General features: G+C 37.9%; 3 protein-coding genes and 1 non-coding gene across 5 annotated transcripts; 3 read left to right on the forward strand and 1 right to left on the reverse strand.

Annotated features, from left to right (window-relative positions):
• Positions 1–6: 6 nt before the first annotated feature.
• LOC110417038 (kinesin-like protein KIN-7F) lies at positions 7–6214 on the reverse strand. 2 transcript variants are annotated; one of them, XM_021429216.1, is made up of 13 exons: positions 6121–6214; positions 5277–5728; positions 5081–5170; positions 4879–4979; positions 4647–4760; positions 4473–4554; positions 4299–4366; positions 4144–4209; positions 3876–4000; positions 3415–3751; positions 1697–3073; positions 891–1186; positions 7–704 (listed from the first exon to the last, which is right to left on the reverse strand). In XM_021429216.1, the coding sequence occupies exons 2-13, from the start codon at positions 5485–5487 to the stop codon at positions 383–385; spliced, it is 3189 nt and encodes a 1062-aa protein (XP_021284891.1). In that variant the 5' UTR covers positions 5488–5728; positions 6121–6214; the 3' UTR covers positions 7–382. The 2 variants fall into 2 exon arrangements, with proteins under 2 accessions (XP_021284891.1, XP_021284890.1); XM_021429215.1 differs by having other exon boundaries at positions 5277–5733.
• A 1392-nt stretch (positions 6215–7606) lies between these two features.
• On the forward strand, positions 7607–10746 carry LOC110416979 (putative TPR repeat-containing protein At1g05150). Its single transcript, XM_021429136.1, has one exon. It carries the CDS (start codon positions 8105–8107, stop codon positions 10499–10501), a length of 2397 nt encoding a protein of 798 aa, XP_021284811.1. The 5' UTR covers positions 7607–8104; the 3' UTR covers positions 10502–10746.
• A 1439-nt stretch (positions 10747–12185) lies between these two features.
• Positions 12186–12258, forward strand: TRNAE-CUC (transfer RNA glutamic acid (anticodon CUC)). Its single transcript has one exon. It is a non-coding gene; the product is annotated as a tRNA-Glu (tRNA).
• Positions 12259–13540: 1282 nt separating this feature from the next.
• Positions 13541–18164, forward strand: LOC110417223 (zinc knuckle (CCHC-type) family protein). Its single transcript, XM_021429461.2, has 4 exons — positions 13541–14601; positions 16078–16299; positions 17236–17328; positions 17409–18164. Exons 2-4 carry the CDS (start codon positions 16157–16159, stop codon positions 17941–17943), a joined length of 771 nt encoding a protein of 256 aa, XP_021285136.1. The 5' UTR covers positions 13541–14601; positions 16078–16156; the 3' UTR covers positions 17944–18164.
• The last annotated feature ends 516 nt before the right edge of the window (positions 18165–18680 follow it).

Below are 18680 nucleotides of genomic sequence, written 5' to 3' on the forward strand. Positions count from 1 at the left end.
CCATGTCAGGCTGGAAAATTACTGAAGGATCTGTCTTCAAATCATAGATGATGTAAGCATAGCAAAGCTCCCATGTGAATGCCAAACTCTGCTTTTTGCCATAGTTATTTTTTAGTGTTATTATTTGACAGAAACAGAGCATTTCATTTTTGAATCATGAGAGAAGTCGTTCACCTTAAGTTTATGGAAAAATTCCATCATTCCATTATTAAATCTTTGGTACCTCAAATACAATGAGCAAAGAAAGAAATCAAATCGAATCTGCTACTAAAGTCTGGTTAACTTCACACACCTTCGGATTTACGTTCAGGAGGTTAAAATGGGAAGATTCCAACCCTGCAAATAGATCCAACCTAGATAATTCTCTAAAACTTCAACAACCCTATAACAGGGGAGGAATGCCGTGCTTCCAGCTGTAGGATCTTCGTGTTATGGATCGGGGCAGGATGCTGAGTCCAACTATCTCCTTGGGAGCTCGGCTAGGTTCGACAAACCCGAACAACTTAGCCACTAAGGCAGCACTCTCCTTGACATGGCCCATGTCATTGGTGTCTGTCCAAACACGGCGTGCCAGCTGTAAACTCCTCTGCTTTGTGTCCAACCCAATACCCCACTTCTTGAAGAGTTCTTCCCTCTGCTTTCCTGAGAACTTCTTCTGTATTTGCTTGCTCAGCATTCCCCTCTCACGAATCAAATCCTTCACACTGCGACCACAGAAGAATACTATTACTATCAAGATTTGCATGGCATTAAAAGGGAATTGTGTAAAGCCAGTTCGTTTGTATTCAATCAGATCCAAAATGTTCAGTAATTCCATTGAAGTGCAGACGCGTGATGTGTGAATGTGCATGTGTACTGTTCAACTCATTAAGAGGGAATCTTTATTTTACCTTGAAGACGTTGTGTCAAGAGGAGTATTTGTCCGAGCATTTGTTCCGGATGACATTGAGTTCTTTATAAAAGACAACCTTCGTAGCTCTACCTCCATATACACAGAATCGGAAGGATCACCTTTGAAAAGCAGGATGAAATATGTTCTGTGGATTAATGGTACACTGCATGCATCCCAAAGTTGAATAATCTTTCTCTGCTGCTTTTCAAATTCTGAGGCCCAACTAGAGGGCAGTTGCATGGCATCCTCCATTTTTCCCCCGGAATTATCAGTCTTATCTGTGGTTTCCTGAGCCTACCATATATAACAATTCCATGGTAAAGGATCTAGGTTAGTAGCCAAATAAACATGCCAAAATCAATCATAATAGGTCTTTTTTTTGGGTACTCGGGAAGTATCATCATAGGATCATACAGCTGTTCCTAGAGTTGCATGAAGGAAATCTGGCTATGCACATGTGCAACCTTTATAACTTTTGTATGCATGGGTTCGGTGCAAGACAAGAACAAGAGTATTTTTGGCAATGCCTACTAACAATCTCTATTCACTCTAGTCCAAACCTGTGGTGGAGAGGACAGCTTGAACCTTGGGAATACTATCTATCAAAGCAGAAAGGTAGTTATCAGAATCTTTTATTTCTAGGCAATTTGTGTTCATTTTGAAAGAACAGAATCGTGAGGACCTAAGTGATATGAAAAAGAAGATTATAATGTAACCAAAGAAACTATAACAGCTAACCTGTAAAAGATTGATTTCATGAGAATTTAGTAAAATGAAAAGCGTAAGGGAGGTTCATCTTCTCACCGTATTGTTACCAATTTGCTTTTCTGACTGTAGTTTCGTTTCAATACCACCTGCAACAAAATCAGGGGAGGAGGCAGTTCTTCTTCTCACAAAATCATTGCTAAATGACTTCTCTGGTCGTGGAAGAAAATCAATTACACTACAATTGTCTTCAACATCTGAATCTTTCAGACTTTGTGCATCCCCAGAAGCACTGCTAAGAGAAGTTTGAGAATTTTTTCTGGACATAGTTCCATTTCTGTTGTCATAGTTAAGTCCAGAAAGCTTTTGGTCTAGGCCTCTTGGTCTTTCAAAGAAGTCCTTGTCAAACCCAGTGGAACGGGATGTGCTTTCATTCTGTTGTGCCTTCTCAAAGCAAGGTGAAGATGGCACAGTTGCGAGAACCGCCCTGCAGCTTCTGCTTCTGGTCATGCTCGAGGTACTAGAGCTAGATGCGTCTGAGAAACAAGGCGACTGCTCTAGATGATGAATTCTGACAAGAAATTTAACGGTCCTTTGCAATTCCTCAATTTTTTGTTTCAAAGCCTTGTAAGTTTCATCTCTATACAGAGGAGTTGATTGCAAATTTTCCTTTTGTGCGATTGGTAATAAATTTTCGTTCACGGCTCTAGCTATGTCTAATTTTCCTTGATTTTCCTCCGGGTCAGTGGAGAAGCCATCAGCTTCCAATTTATCCATACTTGACTCCATCATGGTTAATTTTCCTTCAATATCCTCAGGAACAGTCAGGAATTCCCCATCTCCTGTTTTCTTGGGAATGACCTCTGTCTTGGGTACTTTTCCAACCTTTTCCTCAGGAGCAATTGATAAACCATCAGCTTCTATTTCCTTGAGAACGGTCTCTGTCATGGCTGATTTTCTTTCCTGTTCCTCAGGGTCAATTGACAACTCATCAGTTTCAGTTTCCTTGACTATTGCGTCTTCCATGGCTAATTTTCCTTCATTATTGTCCAGACTCAAAGAGGAAACTTCTGCTTTTTCATTCATCTTAATGCTCGCGTCTTCGATTTCAATGCATCGAACTTCCTTGCAGTTATCATCAAATTGTTCATTCGTTCTATGAGCAATCTCCTCCCAACCTTTGCACGGATCAGGCCCAACAAACTTCGGAGTGCTGCCATCAAGCAGAAAATACTCTTCGGAGTTCTCAGGAAGCCCTAGATATTGGTTGTAGGAGCTCGGCACACTAGTTACACCAGCATTCCTATGTTTGTTGTAATCAACCATATACGGAACTTTGGCCACTTCTGATAATTTTGGTGATGAATATCCACCTTGCTTTAACATTTGAACTTCTCTTACTGACAGTAGCAAATTCTCAACTCGAGATTGAGCAAGATCACGTTGCCGAGTCAATTCTTCTATCTCTTTGGCCATCTGTACATTCTCAACAGTAAAAAAGCCAGGTTAATACAAGTGAATAGTTTAAGTCAGGGCATGTCCAACTTCCAACCACTCGTTATCTAGTTTTCCTAATTTCTACTTTCTTTACTTTCTTGTTTCCGTTCTAAAGAAATATGAACACTCTAAACCTGGCTTTCACGACTCAATATTGAAGTAACATATTGATGACAAGTTTCCTAAGCTCCTTTCAGAATCCCAAATAATAAATGTGGTGACAACCAAAAAAAAAAAAAAAAGCAGACCTTGTACCCTCAAGATATACTTGTAACTTTTCTGAGATGCAAAGATGTTATGGTTACATGTATGGGAATCACCTGCCCGATGAGCAGCTCTTTCTCTCTCAGCATTATAGCAGTATCACGTTTGTTTGAAGCTGATCCTAAGGTCTTCATTTCATTCTCGAGTCTAGCCAACTCTCTTTGTAATTGCTTTACCAATGCTTTGTCTGACATAACTAAATTGACGTGTGCATTTGTTGTCACCTCTTTAGCACAGCTTGCAAACAAGAGAGTGTTTCTCGATTGCTCAACATGACTGCGTGCAGGATTCATAGTGCAAATGATGGCTGTTCTCGCATTGCCTCCTAAGGAATTCTGGAGTATGCGTGTCAGCTTAGAGTCTCTGTAAGGAACATGTGCATTTCTTCCCTTGCTGCAAAATGTCGTGCCAGTAAATTGGACAGAAATAATATATGCTATATTTGTCAAGAGTTAAAAACACACATATGCCCTTCAATATTTGTTATAGAAAAATATATAAAAAAAAATTGATCAACCTTAATTTGCGAATCACGGTTCCAAGGGTTAGCAAACTCCTATTTATGTGGCAGCCCTCTTTCAATCTTGCACCAGCAGATAAGGTCTGAGAAGCACGCTCGCTTCCTGCTAAATCAACAAAATTCTGTACAAGAAAGGCAAGTCAAATGTTCAATGTTAACGCTTAAGTTACCAGTTCAAATCTGAACAAAGTTCTCTGTTATTTCATCAATTCCCATCTGAAACAAGATAACTGGATTGTTTACGAAGAAGTCAACTGTATTATACCACAGAAGCTGCAAGCATGCTTGAATTTTCAGCTCCAGCATAATCACGAGCAGAGCTTTCAACAGTCTGCAAGATTACATCATTGATCACAACAGTAAGACCAGGCACAACTCTGATAAAAAAAACAAAAGTTTACTCAAGTGGGGCATTCCTACCAGCCGCAAAATCTGATGTGATCTGGAGCTAGTTTCATTTAAAGAGGTCTCTCCTATCTGCCTTTGAGCTGCAGAAATGCGAAACGAAAATGAATATATAATGCCATCTATTGAAAAATGAAAAGTAAAAAGAAATTGGATAGAGTGCCATGAGTGTTTTCGATAACACCTTACCTTCACAGATTGAAAGGAGCTCCTGAAGATGGTCCCTGTCTCTGGGAGTCTCCTCAGTAAGTTTCTCCACAACAGTTCCCCTCTATTGAAGTGAAAACAAGTTATAAAAACGTTTATGCTCATTCAAATATATTAATATTCAGAATAGAAAGCATAAATGGGGGAAATTTTTACCTCTGGATCATCTAGGAGTCTGAGTGGGGTACTGTCAGAGCTAAGGAGGTCTCTGACAGCTTCATTATATATCTCCATGGCAGAGAATTTCACCAAAAATTCTCTCTCTTCATGCTGAGATATTGATGAAAACAAAATGTCATTTCCATTCTACATTCCCAAGAAACAAGAGTAGATAGACTCCAACTATAAAACCAAAAGATAGAAAAGGTGATCATAAATCTATAATTACCATCTCTATGTAGTCATATATATCTGCTACTGCATATTCAGTGATTCCACTCATTGTATATGTCTTTCCACTGCTTGTTTGCCCATATGCAAATATGGTTGCTGAAAAAAGAAACAAAAAATCCTCAATCAGTGAAAAGTTTTGCTTGATTATACAGCTATAAATATCAGGAAACAGAAACATTGAGACAATGACTACTTACAATTGATACCGCTGAGCACTGAAAGTGCAATCTGTTTAGCTCCTTCCCCGTACACTTGCCTTGTATGGGTGTCACAACCAAATACTCTGTCTATTCACAACAAAAATTAACGATAAGACAATGATTAGAAGATAATATCATATTGGAAAATAGTAAGGCAACGAAATGATTTTTTTAGAGACAAGCATATCCTTACCAAATGTATAGGCGGCAGGGAACATGGAGCGTTCGGGCAAGCTATTCTTGAAAACAATGGTGTCATTGTTAATGCATTCCCAATCAGATACACTGTGCCTCGCTCTGTCTTTCTCTTTCAAAGGCCTTAATCTAACCGAAACAAAAATTTTCTCTTCGTGTCCACTTAACCCCTGTTCCTGAACTTCCACCTCCTCACTCATTGTCCCCATATCTATCTTTAAACTCACAAACAGATCACCAAATTTTCCTTCGTTTTCTTTCCTCTCCTGGAAAGCTTACGTAAGGTAATGGTCTCAATTGTCTAAACCTGCCCAAGAAATCCTTCACGGGCAACGTTTTACCAAATGTGCTACCACGAAGCTTTGGAACCAACACGATTTCACTGAAATCATGCCGTTTCTTCCGCTTCGAAGCCTTTTTCTGTCTCTGTATTCTTTACGCTTCACAATACTGTCCTAGAAAAAAAAAACATAAAACCACGAGAAAATTTCAAATCAAAATGTAAGAATTAACATCTATGCTAACGATAAAATGAGAGAAAAAATCCAAAAAATTTGAACGTCAAACTTTTCTTTCTCAAATGCAAATTAAACAATCCTCTCACCTTCGAGCTTCAATTCAAGCAACAAAATAGAAAAAAAAAAAAAAAAGAGTGAGAGAAATCTCAATGGAAACGCTTCAACTTCTATATGCAATCAATCAACGCAAAATGGAATGAAATGATCTTAATTTGTTCAATCAAACGGATCCAAAAACGTTGGAAAAACAGCTCAAAAACAATCATCAAATTCCGTGAAAAAAGAAAAATACAACAAACTTAACTAAAAGTTTCTAACTCTTACAATGCGTTTCTGGAGAAAGAGAGTAGAAGAAGAAAATGGCAGTAAACAGCAAACGCAATGCCGTTGTTCTTCGCTTTGCCTCCCTCTCCCTCCGTTTCTCTTCCTGACTTGGAATCGTACCGACCTTTCAAATATAACCGCTACCGCTAACTAAAATCCGATGTGGCCTTACCGGTTTTGACCTTCACTTTGCCAAGTTTTAGCGCTTGTCGCTATCCCTTCCCAGCTGTCCAAGTACACGTGTCCACTACTTGAGCTCTTAGCTTTTGACGCCTCATATAATTCTCATGTGGGCTTGAAAACGGATTTCGGGAACATTTCCCGAATCCATTTTTGAACGGAAGTGTTATAATTTTCTTGCCCAAGCCCGTCCAATTGACCTATATTTCCCAAATCCACAAACTGTACATCATGGGACAAGGAATTGGGCTTGGATGGTGGGTCAATCCTTAAAGCAAAAAGGCTTAATTTGCTAAGAATGAGTAAAAATAGATCAAACTAATCACCGGATCAAACCGGACAAAATTTTGATAAAATGGTCTGATTTGATTGGTTCACTCGATGTTACAATTTATTCGATTAGTTTTTTATTTTAAAATTTTTATTGAAAAAATAATAAAAAGGTCTTAAAATTATATTATATTTATGTGTATATATTATATTTAAATGTTAATGTTGAAGACGTTAATGTTAAATGTTAGGATTTATGAAGGTATAATCAGTTTTTTTATTTATTATGGTTTGTATTAGTTTATTTATATTTAAATTACTTATATATTTAACAATTATAAATTAAATTTATAAATTTTAATATTGTAATATATAAAAGATAAAAATGACAAAATTTTAGTTTTTTTTTTTTTTAATGGAGTGAATCAAATCAATTCAATTTTTAGCCCACTCGATTCATTTTTTAAATTTTTATGTATAATAAATTAAAAATTAATTCACAAAAGAATAAATTGAAATTTAAAACTATATTTAAAATATTTAATAAATTTTAATAAATATTACATTTATTGTAAGTAATTAATTAATAAAAAAATAATATGTAAAATTAAAATTTAATATTTCAAATTATTATTTATAATCAAAATTCAAGTACTAGGTACGATTATACTCATTACCCAAACTCAAACTATTAATAATTTTGCTATCAAATTTGATTACAAAAACGTTTATATTTTTATAAACAAATTATAAACATATTTATTAGTTGGTCCTGGGGTGAATCCCCATTTCTGTCTTGCTCTGTTTTGTTTCCTTATAATTGTTTTTTCTTTACCACCTTGGTTTGTTTTTGTTTTATGTTGAAAACTTGGTGAGCGGTTTCATTACAACGGATGTCGTTTTGGCAATTTCCACTCGTTAGAAAAACAGCAAAGGGGAACGATAATTGCAGCCACGCAGCCAGCTGGCAGCTGCTCCACTTTTCGCCTCAAAATAAGCCTATTAGCCAACTGCCAACCGACCAGACTACACACACTCCCCATTGCCTTCCCTTCCAAATTTCATCTCCCACAAAAAAAAAAAAAAAAGGGTTTGCTTTTTGTGGGGCTTCATAGCCCCCACACCCTCATCATCAGAGCCAGAAAAATAAATTGAAAATGAATAAAAAATAAGAAAAAAAAGGGAACTCCATATCTCTCTCTATCTCTCTCCTTCTCTTCCTGTTCTCTCCTTTCCCTTTGGCTGCTCCAGATCCAATGAAACCAAAAGAACATCCCGAAACCCCCAAAATTGAATAAAAAAAATTAAAAACCCTAATGAATTGTTATTTCCTGTTCAAACTGTTCTAATTTATAGCCAACCTCTTTTTCATAAAGGGGAAAAAATCCCATCTTTCTCCTTTTTTTTATTTTTTTGTTGTCTTGGTCCCTCATTTCCCAATTTACAAGCTTTGGTGTTTTTCCATTTCCATTTCCAAGTTTCAAACCCTAGCTCAAAGAAGAAAAGGGAGAAGAGGAGAAAAATTTTAGAGACAATGGCGACAAGAGGGAGTAGATCAGAGAAGGTGAAGAGAATTTTCCAGCAATTCGACGCGAACCGGGATGGGGGTCTTAACAGAGACGAAATGGCAGCGTTGGTCGTCGCAGTGAACCCGAGAGTCAAATTTAGCGACGAACAAATCAACGCCATTCTCGACGAAGTGTTCCGGACCTACGGGGAGTTCATTGACGGTGAAAAGGGGTTAACTTACGAAGGTTTGTTGAGAACTTACGACGACGGAGCCGGTGACGTGGACCGTGACTTCGACGCGCTGGGTCTCGAGCTCAACTTCGACGAAAACAAAGGCGCGTCGATTGTTTCCGAAGCTTCTTCGTCGTCGATTGTGGATGAGAGAGTAATGGAGTCGCAGAAGAAGCAGCGGACGGCAGCGTGGGCCGTGTCGCCGCATCACGGGATAGTTTTCGATGACACGTGGAAGCTCGTTGACGATTTGGAGATTTTGGTGAAGAGATTGAAAGCAAAGCAAGCGAAAGACGGGAAATTCAAAAACGATAATTTTGATGCGTATTCGGATGCTGGGTGGTCAAGGGAATTAGGACCGTCTGCGGAGCTTTCAGAGAAAAGGGTGTATTGGGAAGAATCTGGGCATGATTATGCTGTTTTTGTTAAAGAATTGGGAGCTTTAAGGAGTAGAGCTGATGGAGCAAGGTCGAGAGAAGAAGCATTTGATGGCCACATGGCAATTGGGAGGGTTTTATATGAACATCAGTTGTTCAAAGAAGCTTTGATTAGTTTCAAAAGGTCTTGCGAACTGCAGCCTATGGATGTGAGGCCACATTTTAGAGCTGGGAATTGTTTGTATGTGTTAGGGAAGTATAAAGAAGCTAAAGAAGAGTTTTTGTTGGCTTTGGAATCAGCTGAGGCAGGTGGACATCAATGGGGTTACTTGCTTCCTCAAATTTATGTCAATCTTGGGATTGCTCTTGAAGGAGAAGGTATGGTTTTAAGTGCTTGTGAGTATTATAGAGAAGCTGCTATTCTTTGTCCTACTCATTTTAGAGCTTTGAAACTTTTGGGTAGTGCTCTTTTTGGGGTAGGGGAGTATAGGGCAGCTGTCAAGGCTTTAGAAGAAGCTATTTTTATGAAACCAGATTATGCTGATGCACATTGTGATTTAGCATCAGCTTTGCATGCAATGGGTGAGGATGAGAGGGCAATTGAGGTTTTCCAGAAAGCGATTGATTTGAAACCTGGTCATGTTGATGCTTTATACAATCTAGGTGGGCTTTATATGGACTTGGGTAGGTTTCAGAGAGCGTCTGAGATGTACACTAGGGTTTTAGCTGTGTGGCCGAATCATTGGCGGGCACAGCTCAATAAGGCTGTGTCCTTGTTGGGGGCTGGAGAAACTGAGGAAGCTAAGAAAGCTTTGAAGGAAGCTTTGAAAATGACAAATAGGGTTGAATTACATGATGCCATTTACCATCTGAAGCAGCTACAAAAGAAGAAGGTGAAGACTAACGGTGGTGCCAACGGGGAAGGGGCTTTTGTAATAGTGGAGCCATCAAAATTCAAGACGGTGGGTGAGAAGACTACATTGAGGCAGGATTTAGGAAGTGCTCTTGAAATTAGGGCCTTCCAAAGAATTACTAGATTGAGCCGCTGTGAAGTGGATCTTCTGAAGAAGGAAATGAGTGACACTGATGTACCAGTCTCCTACTCCGGTGGTGGCGGTCCTCAGAAATCTATTCGCAAACCTAATTTGGAAGAAATTCTACGCAGACTACTTAATTTTCTAAAACCTGAAACGTTCCAAGGAGCTGTCAAAGCCATAAATGAGAAAATCCTCTCTGTCTTGGATGAAACAGGATCAGGCAGGGTGGACTTGGGCATGTTTTATGCTGTTCTTGCCCCCATTTGTAGTGGACCTCCGGATAAGCGAAAACAGATTGCCTTTGATGCACTTTTATGGCGGCCGGTAAATGAAGGTGGTTCTCAGATTAGAAAGGTGGATGCTATTCAGTACATCAAATTGTTGAGGGCTATATATGTTCCTTCTCATGGAATAAGTGAAATACTGGAAATTCATGGAGAAACAGATTCCTCGATGGTGTCTTTCAATGAATTTCTTGTCATGTTTGACGATCCTGATTGGGGCTTTGGTATCATGTCCACTCTGATGAAGTTAGAAACCGGAGATAGGAATCGTCATGGACGCCAAGTTTGCTCTGTTTGCCGTTACCCAATTATTGGTTCTCGCTTTAAGGAAGTGAAGTCTCATTTTAGTCTATGTAACCAATGCTACAGTGAGGGAAAGGTGCCCACTAACTATAAACAGGATGAGTATAAATTCAAAGAGTATGGAAGTGAGGCTGAAGCGATGAAAGACAAGTGCATGTGCTTTAATTTGCAATCCCACAAAGATCTGTAGCTAGTTGGTTTAAAGTCTTTTTGCTAATCTTGTACCATTCCATTGTGTTATTTTAGTCATCCTGTGTGCATTGTGCAATATATAGCTCATCAATGTGTTCAGTGGGCAACATGCCCTTGTAAAAATAAACCGTTTTCAGGTGATGGCTCTAGTATCCTTGTTTCATAACAGTTGTTGTAGAGACATTTTTCCTCTTCCGTTTTTGGGAAAAAAGAAAATACCCTAGATGGTGTATATTCACTGTATCATCTTCTGCTCCTTTCTTTTTGGTAGTGTTAAATTTGTTTGGAGGTGTTAAATGGAGAAACAAATGTTATGCTTTTGGGGTGCAGGGCATTAATTCTGCTCAGACATTCTGCTTGAGTAGTTTGATATTCAATTGATGGATCTTTTATTGCTTCACCAATACATGTTCGCAGGTTGTGAATTGAGATATATAGTTTTGCCTACTTGACTCTTGTTATTGCATAAGGCAAACACATGTTGAGCATTTACTGTTGTTGGCCGGTGATTGCAGGCCCGGCAATTGAAGACAATTACAAAGCTTTATCTTTAAGAAAGAGAAATGATGCTTTCCTAGAGTTGTTGAAAGGCCAGGCCGCAATAAATGTAGTCAGGTAGAAAGAGTTGATTCTACTTCTGGTGTTTTTTGAGTCTTAAGCATAGTTCAAGCAATAAATAAAAGCTAGTGGTGTAATCCGAATCTGGTGCAATCTTAAACCGGCGTTGCCATTGTATGCTTAATAGTTAATAGTCATAAAGAGGAGATTGACTTACCATAAAATCATCATTCCGCCCTTTTTAACTGTAAGGTGGGAGGGAACAACAATAACTTCAGAGTATAAGAATTCTAACTGTGACATCAGCTTTCATTATTCTGATACTCTGGGCCATAATCTGTTGGTAATTGCAGGTAGTTTTTTATCCTTCAAAAATCTTTCAAATCTATTAATAATTCCATCTCTTAATCTCTTATTGGTTTCTTTGCCTTGGTCGTCTTCATCATAAGGATAGGTGGGGAAAGTGGTAGGTACCATCATTAGCTGGGACTTGAAGGAGAACAGGTAATACAGTTGACCAATTCAGAGTGCAAAGTATTGGGAGTCAAGGTCGGATTTTTCCCTTCCTATTAAATGATGGCGGTTTGACACTAAAAAGAAGAAACAAAACGATGTTTACAACTATGTAGTATCTAGAATATTTTCATTAAATATTCTGGAATGATTCACTAAATCATTGTGGATGACACTTTTTCCTGGCGAAAATTAGCAGGATGGGGAATTATCAAAAGAAACCAAGCTGGTTTCCTAGCGTAGTCATTGTCTGTTTGTATGTTTGTTGAATAATTGTACTATTACAGGAATAATATTTAGAACTGCATGAAGGACTAAAGGCTTACAAATGTCACTCTCTATGATTGAATCCAAGGGTCAAACCAACCATTAACTTTTATCGTTTAAAGTAATTTCTTTTTCTCCGCATCCAAACTCAAAATTCCAACAACTAAACACTTGATTCCAGCTTTTTCCATCAGGATCTCAACAGCGGGAAACTTGTGACATATATATATAACAGGGCATGATTGACTTCAGCAGCGCAATCCCCAAGCCATCAGTGTTTTATTTTTTAGGACTGAAACCTGCCTATTACAGAAAATATTATACAACAGGGTGCTCTTGCCAAATCCGTTGTAGTCTAGTTGGTTAGGATACTCGGCTCTCACCCGAGAGACCCGGGTTCAAGTCCCGGCAACGGAATTTTTCACCTTTTTAAGACTTCGAAAGGCTAGCGGTAGCGTACCCCCATCGATTCGATTGTAGTAGGCCCATAAAGAAATAGAACCTTGATCTGGGCCATTTCTTACGCAGAGTTGAAATTGAAATACTTTATGGATCGAATCTGCTGAATGTGATTAATTTGATTCGATTATTTTGATTTTCATCTTAAATCAATTAATAACATTGATTTTTTTTATTTATCGGATTGGTTTTTACATATTCAAAATCTATAATTGAATTGATAGAATAAACCCATTATTAAGAGTATGCTTTTAAATATTAAATATTTCAATATTTTTAAAAATAAAATCTTTATAAGTTGAATTTATCTTGATTAAAATGTGGAGATGAGTAATTTTATTTTTTCCTTGTAAAATGTTACTAATTAAAAATTATTTAAAAATTGATAAAAATAAAATTTGATTAATTTGATTTTAAAAAATTTGAAATTAATTGAATTTACGACCCTACACATAGGTATCATAGCAATTACAAGTAACTGAAATTAGCATTACTTCATTCTGTATGCATCAACATAGTTTGATTATTTAATATAAGACATAAGATGAAATTGTATATAAGTATATATAATAAATTATATTTAAATATTTGATTCATCGGTTGATATATAACTTTATATCTAAAAATTATGTATTCTAATTTCTTTTCTTTCAACAAAAAAAATATACGTATAACAAATTATTCCTATGTATTGGGCAACGGTGAAGACAAGCACGGGTACCTTCGTTTTAATGGCTCTATCGTCAATTAAACATACGGCCTCGAATTCACTACTTTTCATCCTTGAGGCAAAACATAGTACATAGATTAAACCACGACCCTTTCATTTCGTCACAACACTTTCGATCTAAAAAGAGTTAGCTTCAAATCAAGTACATGCAAAAACCATGACCTGTCATGTCATCTGTTGGTCATGAGCTAGGATGTTCAGTTTAATTCAAGCACTGCTACATGGTACAGTCGGACCGACATTAATTAGACAAATTAAACTCTATTTTGACAGGTGTAAACATCTCGTAGTAGTCTAAGACAGTTCCCGTACGCACGTTATAGGTTGTTAATATGCTTTCTGCGTGTTACGTAAGATGAATTTAATTATGTGATTAATTGTAATTAAATACAAAAAATATTAATGACGACTACTCGTTCTGTCTAGCGAGTCAGATTCCCGAACTGTACCGTCGCTACAACCTGCAGTTTAAAGGTTTTAAGGTATATAGGTCAAGTAGTACGAACTCTAAAGCACAAGATAAGCATGTCAAGCTTGAGTGAGAGGTCAGTCATGCACATTTTTGGTGTGACGGGGATGGTTATAATGACATTGATGCCCATGATAGCAACAGAATCATCGTCACCGTCGTCGCCGTTATCATCATCATCACCAGCATCTGATCTTCTCTTCCACCCGGTTGAGAGCAAGAAGCACCAGGGATCAGGTGATAAGGAAATTAGGGAAATTAGCTACCTGCAGCAGGATCATCGTCAGAAAGTCATCATCGAAGAGGATTACGGTGTTTGGAATCCCACCCCGAGACCAGGAGACGGCGGAGGGCGTGCTTCCCCCGTTCCCCATGCAAAAGACAGTCGCCACTTCTCTTCCAAAATCATTTCCGGACTGATTACCCATTTGCCCGCCCGAAGACGACGTCGTCGACCTAACCATGCAGGCCGATTCCATTGAACAACAGTACTGCTGCCAACTCTCTTCCAGAAATCCGCTGGCGTTTGCTTCATCGTAATCGTAATTCTTTTAAATAATCTTAAACCTTTCTATGATTATTATGCAAATGATCTTTTTTTTTTAATAATAAATTTCGAATAAGATAAAGAATCATGTACAAAGTTTTTAATTACAAAGATTTTATGAAACAAAGTCAAAATCAGCATATAACTTTATAAATATTATATATGTAACTTTACGGATAGGAGCAGCTACTTTATCTTAGTTAAAGGCATTAAACCTGTTTAATTGGCTAATTAATCACTTAATCCGAAGCATTAAATGCAAAAAATAAAAAAAAAATGAAAGAAATTAGCGGGGGATCGCCGTCCTAAGTGGGTCTGATATCGGACGTAGCAATAACCGTGGGCGGGCAACCGAAAACATTAAACAGTAACATCTTTACCTGGGTGCCACGTGTCCAATGTTCAAAAGATTAGGACAAGCCTCGATCTCTTTAATTTTAGCCTATCAGAGATACTAATCTGCAAACTCAAGCAAGCACCCCCTCTCCATCGGAGAAAAGGATATCTCGGGGTTCGCACGGGAATCGCATCTGCTTCAAAGCTCCGTCGACGACTGTAAGTTTGAAAGCACTTAATCCTTCGTTTCCTTTGTGTTGTTCTGGTAATTGGCTTCTGATCCCTTCCATGGCATCGTTATTCTGGATTAGATCCATCTCCTGCAATATATTTTTTTTAATTTCTTTTTAGTTCGTTAGTGGATTTTCTTTCGTTGTTGAAACATTGATGTTTAGTCTATAGGGCTGCAAGGAATGTTTAATGCTACAAAGGAAGGATTTTGAACGGGAAACAGATTTGTTCATTTGTGCTAAGGTTTTTCAGTGTTGTCTTGTAGTCGTTCGAGTTTCAAAATTTATTTAACATGGTTTCCATAGTTCATAAGTGTGGATTTTGTGGGCTGATCAAGTTGCTATATCAGTTTGGCATTAACTTTTGTTCCTTTCTTTAATAATTTGCCAATTCATTGATGTATTGAAAGTGTGCTAGGTTGACTATAGTTGTGATGAAAGAGTAGATGTCATAAGGACGAATTCAAGATTTTGCATGAGGGGGTAGTTAAAGTGTAATTAGTAGGGTAATCATCTTATATATATATATATATTAAGTTTTATGCATATAATAATAAAGAATATTAAAATTGAGGGGTGACAGCCGTCACCATCTGCCATCCCCTTGGCTCTGCCAGTCCATGACACCTAACTCTTTGGAAGTATCTTATTATCCTTCCTTTTTTTAAAGGATTTTGAGATTAAGGAAGTTAATTGAAACATATGGTAGGTGATTCTGTGTTTCATCCAAAAGCGTTTGCATGAATTTGGATCAGATGCTAGTCATCCTCTTATGGCAAGCAGTTTATAATTTAGGGAAGGCCAGGTGCCTGCCATCGCATATCCATGAGTATACTGTAAATTGGAGAACTTCTGCTGTTAGAGTGGATGGCTCCTATTGTAGTATGTAATCTTGATTGCTAGAACTTACATTTGAAATAAATGTTTGTACTAAAATACAAAAGAAACACATGAAGGCAGTTTCAGGTTTCTGCCGATATTTTCCTTCTCTTTTAAAACTAGACAGCATTCTATACTTTCTCTTCTAGTCCATATCTTTCCAACTTGTAAAGGAAGACAGTAAATTGGGGAACCAGCTAACGTGAAGATGAAATTCGATTCAGATTTCTTGGTAAAAAGATTTTAATAAATTGTGTATACTAAGGGATGCTTCTGATTGATGGAAGAGGTTTGCTTTCTTTGTGGGATAATTTGTGTGTCTTTGGAGTTTTGTTTGTAATATTTTGTAAAATGTGGCTTTTGAAAGTAAATACAGGGTAATATTTTATCACCTCGGAGGATGTTGAAGAAATCTCATTTTAAGTTTTACTTGGTATGGGTTATGGTCAATTAACTTTAATAGGTGGTTCTTGGGCAAGTATTTGAATGTAGTGCATGGAACGACGCGTTTCTGTTTGAAGGTTAAGGTAGAAGTATAAGATGGACCAATGGAGATAATCTTTGGGTGTGTGATTAATGTTGACAGGGGAAGTGCAGCTTTGTTGGTGGTGGGGTGTTAATTAGTAGATTTGTGCTGGTTGGTGTGTCTATTAGAAGGTTTGAACATGAGTTCTCACAGCAGAAGCAGTAGCAGGAGCAGAGGCCTGAGTCGAAGTAGAAGCAGGAGCCCACGAGATCGCAGGATTCGATCTCACCGATTTTCACACCGAGATGCTCCGTTTAGGAGGGAGTCACGTCATGGCTTCAGGTTATTTGGTTCTCTAGTGATTTTCATTTTCCCAGTATTTTGTTTTAACAGAAAGGGAAGGGAAGACTGAAAAACAAAAGTAATATTTAACGGGAAGGGATTCTTATATGCGGGCAATAGGAAGCATATCTTTAAGTTTTCTTAGGCCTTAACTTTAGGGCTGGATCCCTACATAAATAAATTATAGAGATAGACAATCTGTAAGAAGTTGTGCACTTTTGGCTGTAATGCTGAAACGATAGTGTTGTAATAGAATTTATACATTTCAATTCTAACAATTTGCCCTTTTCACACTTTGAAATTATCATTTAATGTCTCCTTGCACAAGCAGCAGACAAGCTTCCTCCTTGAGTTAATTCTGTCTTTACACCTTGCTTTTGCACCTGAAAATAACTCCTAAGTTTCTCATCATCCTAGAGAGATTGAAGCCAAATATCTTCAGTTACTAACTTATTGTTGGTAGTTGTAGAGCAAAATTCTAATAATTAGCTGCCACAAATACTTAGGTGCTCTGTATGAATAACTTGGGGCCTGATTGCATGGGGCATACACCTAGTGTGCTCATTTTGAGTAGGATGAAAGTCAGCAGACTATAAATGAAGCATTCTCATATGATTCTAATGGCACACTGCGTTATTGCTAAGACTCTAGGTGGTAATTATGGTTGCTTAAGATTATTTGTTCTACAAGAAGAAATATGAAGAAAGGGATACTGATAGGACAACCAGAGTTTAGTTTTCTCTTTCATTGGCTATGTGAAGAGTTTATAAATTTTAAATCTGAGATGATATTTTGGTTCCGATGTGTTAGTGTCTGTTAGACCACAACATTCTTTTATACATTACCAGTATACTCACTGTGTACATTTGGATTAACATTAATTTTTTTATTAATTTTCTAATAAATGCCTTTTTGTGTCTTTAAATTTATCTCCAGCCAAGGCAATCTGTGCAACAACTGCAAGCGGCCTGGTCATTTTGCAAGAGAATGCGTTAATGTTTCTGTTTGCAATAACTGTGGTCTTCCTGGGTAATGAAAATTTTTGTTGTATTACTAACTAATTGCTTCCTTTTTTTGTGCCTGTTTTCTTCCTAACAATTGCTTTTCAGGCACATTGCATCCGAGTGCACTACACAGGCACAATGTTGGAATTGTCGAGAGCCAGGGCATGTGGCCAGCCACTGTCCCAATGAGGGCATCTGCCACTCATGTGGCAAGACTGGACACCGTGCCAGAGACTGCCCCAATCCCCAAATGCAATCCGGAGACATGAGACTCTGCAACAACTGCTTTAGGCCAGGGCATATAGCTGCTGACTGCACAAATGATAAAGCATGCAAGAACTGCCGGAAAACGGGTCATATAGCTCGTGATTGTCACAGTGATCCTGTTTGCAACTTGTGCAACATATCTGGCCATGTCGCTCGGCAATGCCCAAAGGGCCATATTCTTTCTGATAGGGGTGGTGGCAGCCGGAACAATGGTTATCGTGATGTGGTCTGCCGGAACTGCAATCAAGTGGGACATATCAGCAGGGAATGCAGGGGTGCCCCTATCATCTGCCACAATTGTGGTGGCAGGGGACACATGGCATACGAGTGCCCATCCGGCAGGCTGGCCGACCGTGGATACCGTCGATACTGAAACATAAGTTAGGATTACTGTTTTTTCAAGGATAGGAGCTTGTACTACACGGAGAGCCTGAGTTTTTTAACAGTCTTTAAGTTTACAGGAGTTTGAACTGTGGCCTTGGGTCATTTTAAATCTTCCAAAAGAGTGGTTATTTGGTTCTGAATGTCTTGTTTTTGTCTGCGAAAACGTTTTTAGACTTGAAAATGTGAATGCTCAGACCTCAATTTGTCTTCTTTCCACTGGTTTTAGCTTCTGACAGTTCTTATCCCCCAAGTGTCCAGGGTCATAGTTTTTTTAAAAAAAAATATTTTAAAAAGTATTGAATAGTTATATTGATAAAAAAATTAAATTACAATATAAAATATATTAAAATCACATTTTTTAATTTAAATTTTTTAAAAATTAAAAAGAAAATGACAAAGCATATGGAAAGGGAATGAAATTACATCTTTGACTATGGCTTTTGTTAAATTTTTTTCTTATATTAAAATCCAAAATGGAATGTAAACCAAAGCAATATATAAAAGCCCAATGGGCCTCCTCAAGTCCACAACTAATTTGGGCTCAGTCCATGCTGGAGTCTATTAATCACGTGACATCACGTGCGGTAGCCGTTTCATTTCCCCCGCGAAACCTGGTGCGTATTTTGAAAAAGTCTAGTAAGGCAATTAGCGTCGTCTTCATGTTCAAATTTCCAATGATAAACAAAAACTCAACACGAAAATCTTTTCCCGACTCTGACCCCTTCG

Source organism: Theobroma umbraticum, unplaced genomic scaffold (assembly GCF_002168275.2).
Source record: "Theobroma umbraticum cultivar Fairchild unplaced genomic scaffold, ASM216827v3 scaffold_51.0, whole genome shotgun sequence".
NCBI lineage: Eukaryota > Viridiplantae > Streptophyta > Magnoliopsida > Malvales > Malvaceae > Theobroma > Theobroma umbraticum.

Coding starts and splice junctions, on each gene's coding strand:
- LOC110417038 (XM_021429216.1), bottom strand. CDS start 5,487: ATGGGGACAATGAGTGAGGAGGTGGAAGTTCAGGAACAGGGGTTAAGT. Junction 3,074..3,414: donor AAGAGCTGCTCATCGGGCAG/GTGATTCCCATA, acceptor GAGAATGTACAG/ATGGCCAAAGAGATAGAAGA. Junction 1,187..1,696: donor AGCAAATTGGTAACAATACG/GTGAGAAGATGA, acceptor TATATATGGTAG/GCTCAGGAAACCACAGATAA.
- LOC110416979 (XM_021429136.1), top strand. CDS start 8,105: ATGGCGACAAGAGGGAGTAGATCAGAGAAGGTGAAGAGAATTTTCCAG.
- LOC110417223 (XM_021429461.2), top strand. CDS start 16,157: ATGAGTTCTCACAGCAGAAGCAGTAGCAGGAGCAGAGGCCTGAGTCGA. Junction 16,300..17,235: donor GAGTCACGTCATGGCTTCAG/GTTATTTGGTTC, acceptor ATTTATCTCCAG/CCAAGGCAATCTGTGCAACA. Junction 17,329..17,408: donor AATAACTGTGGTCTTCCTGG/GTAATGAAAATT, acceptor ATTGCTTTTCAG/GCACATTGCATCCGAGTGCA.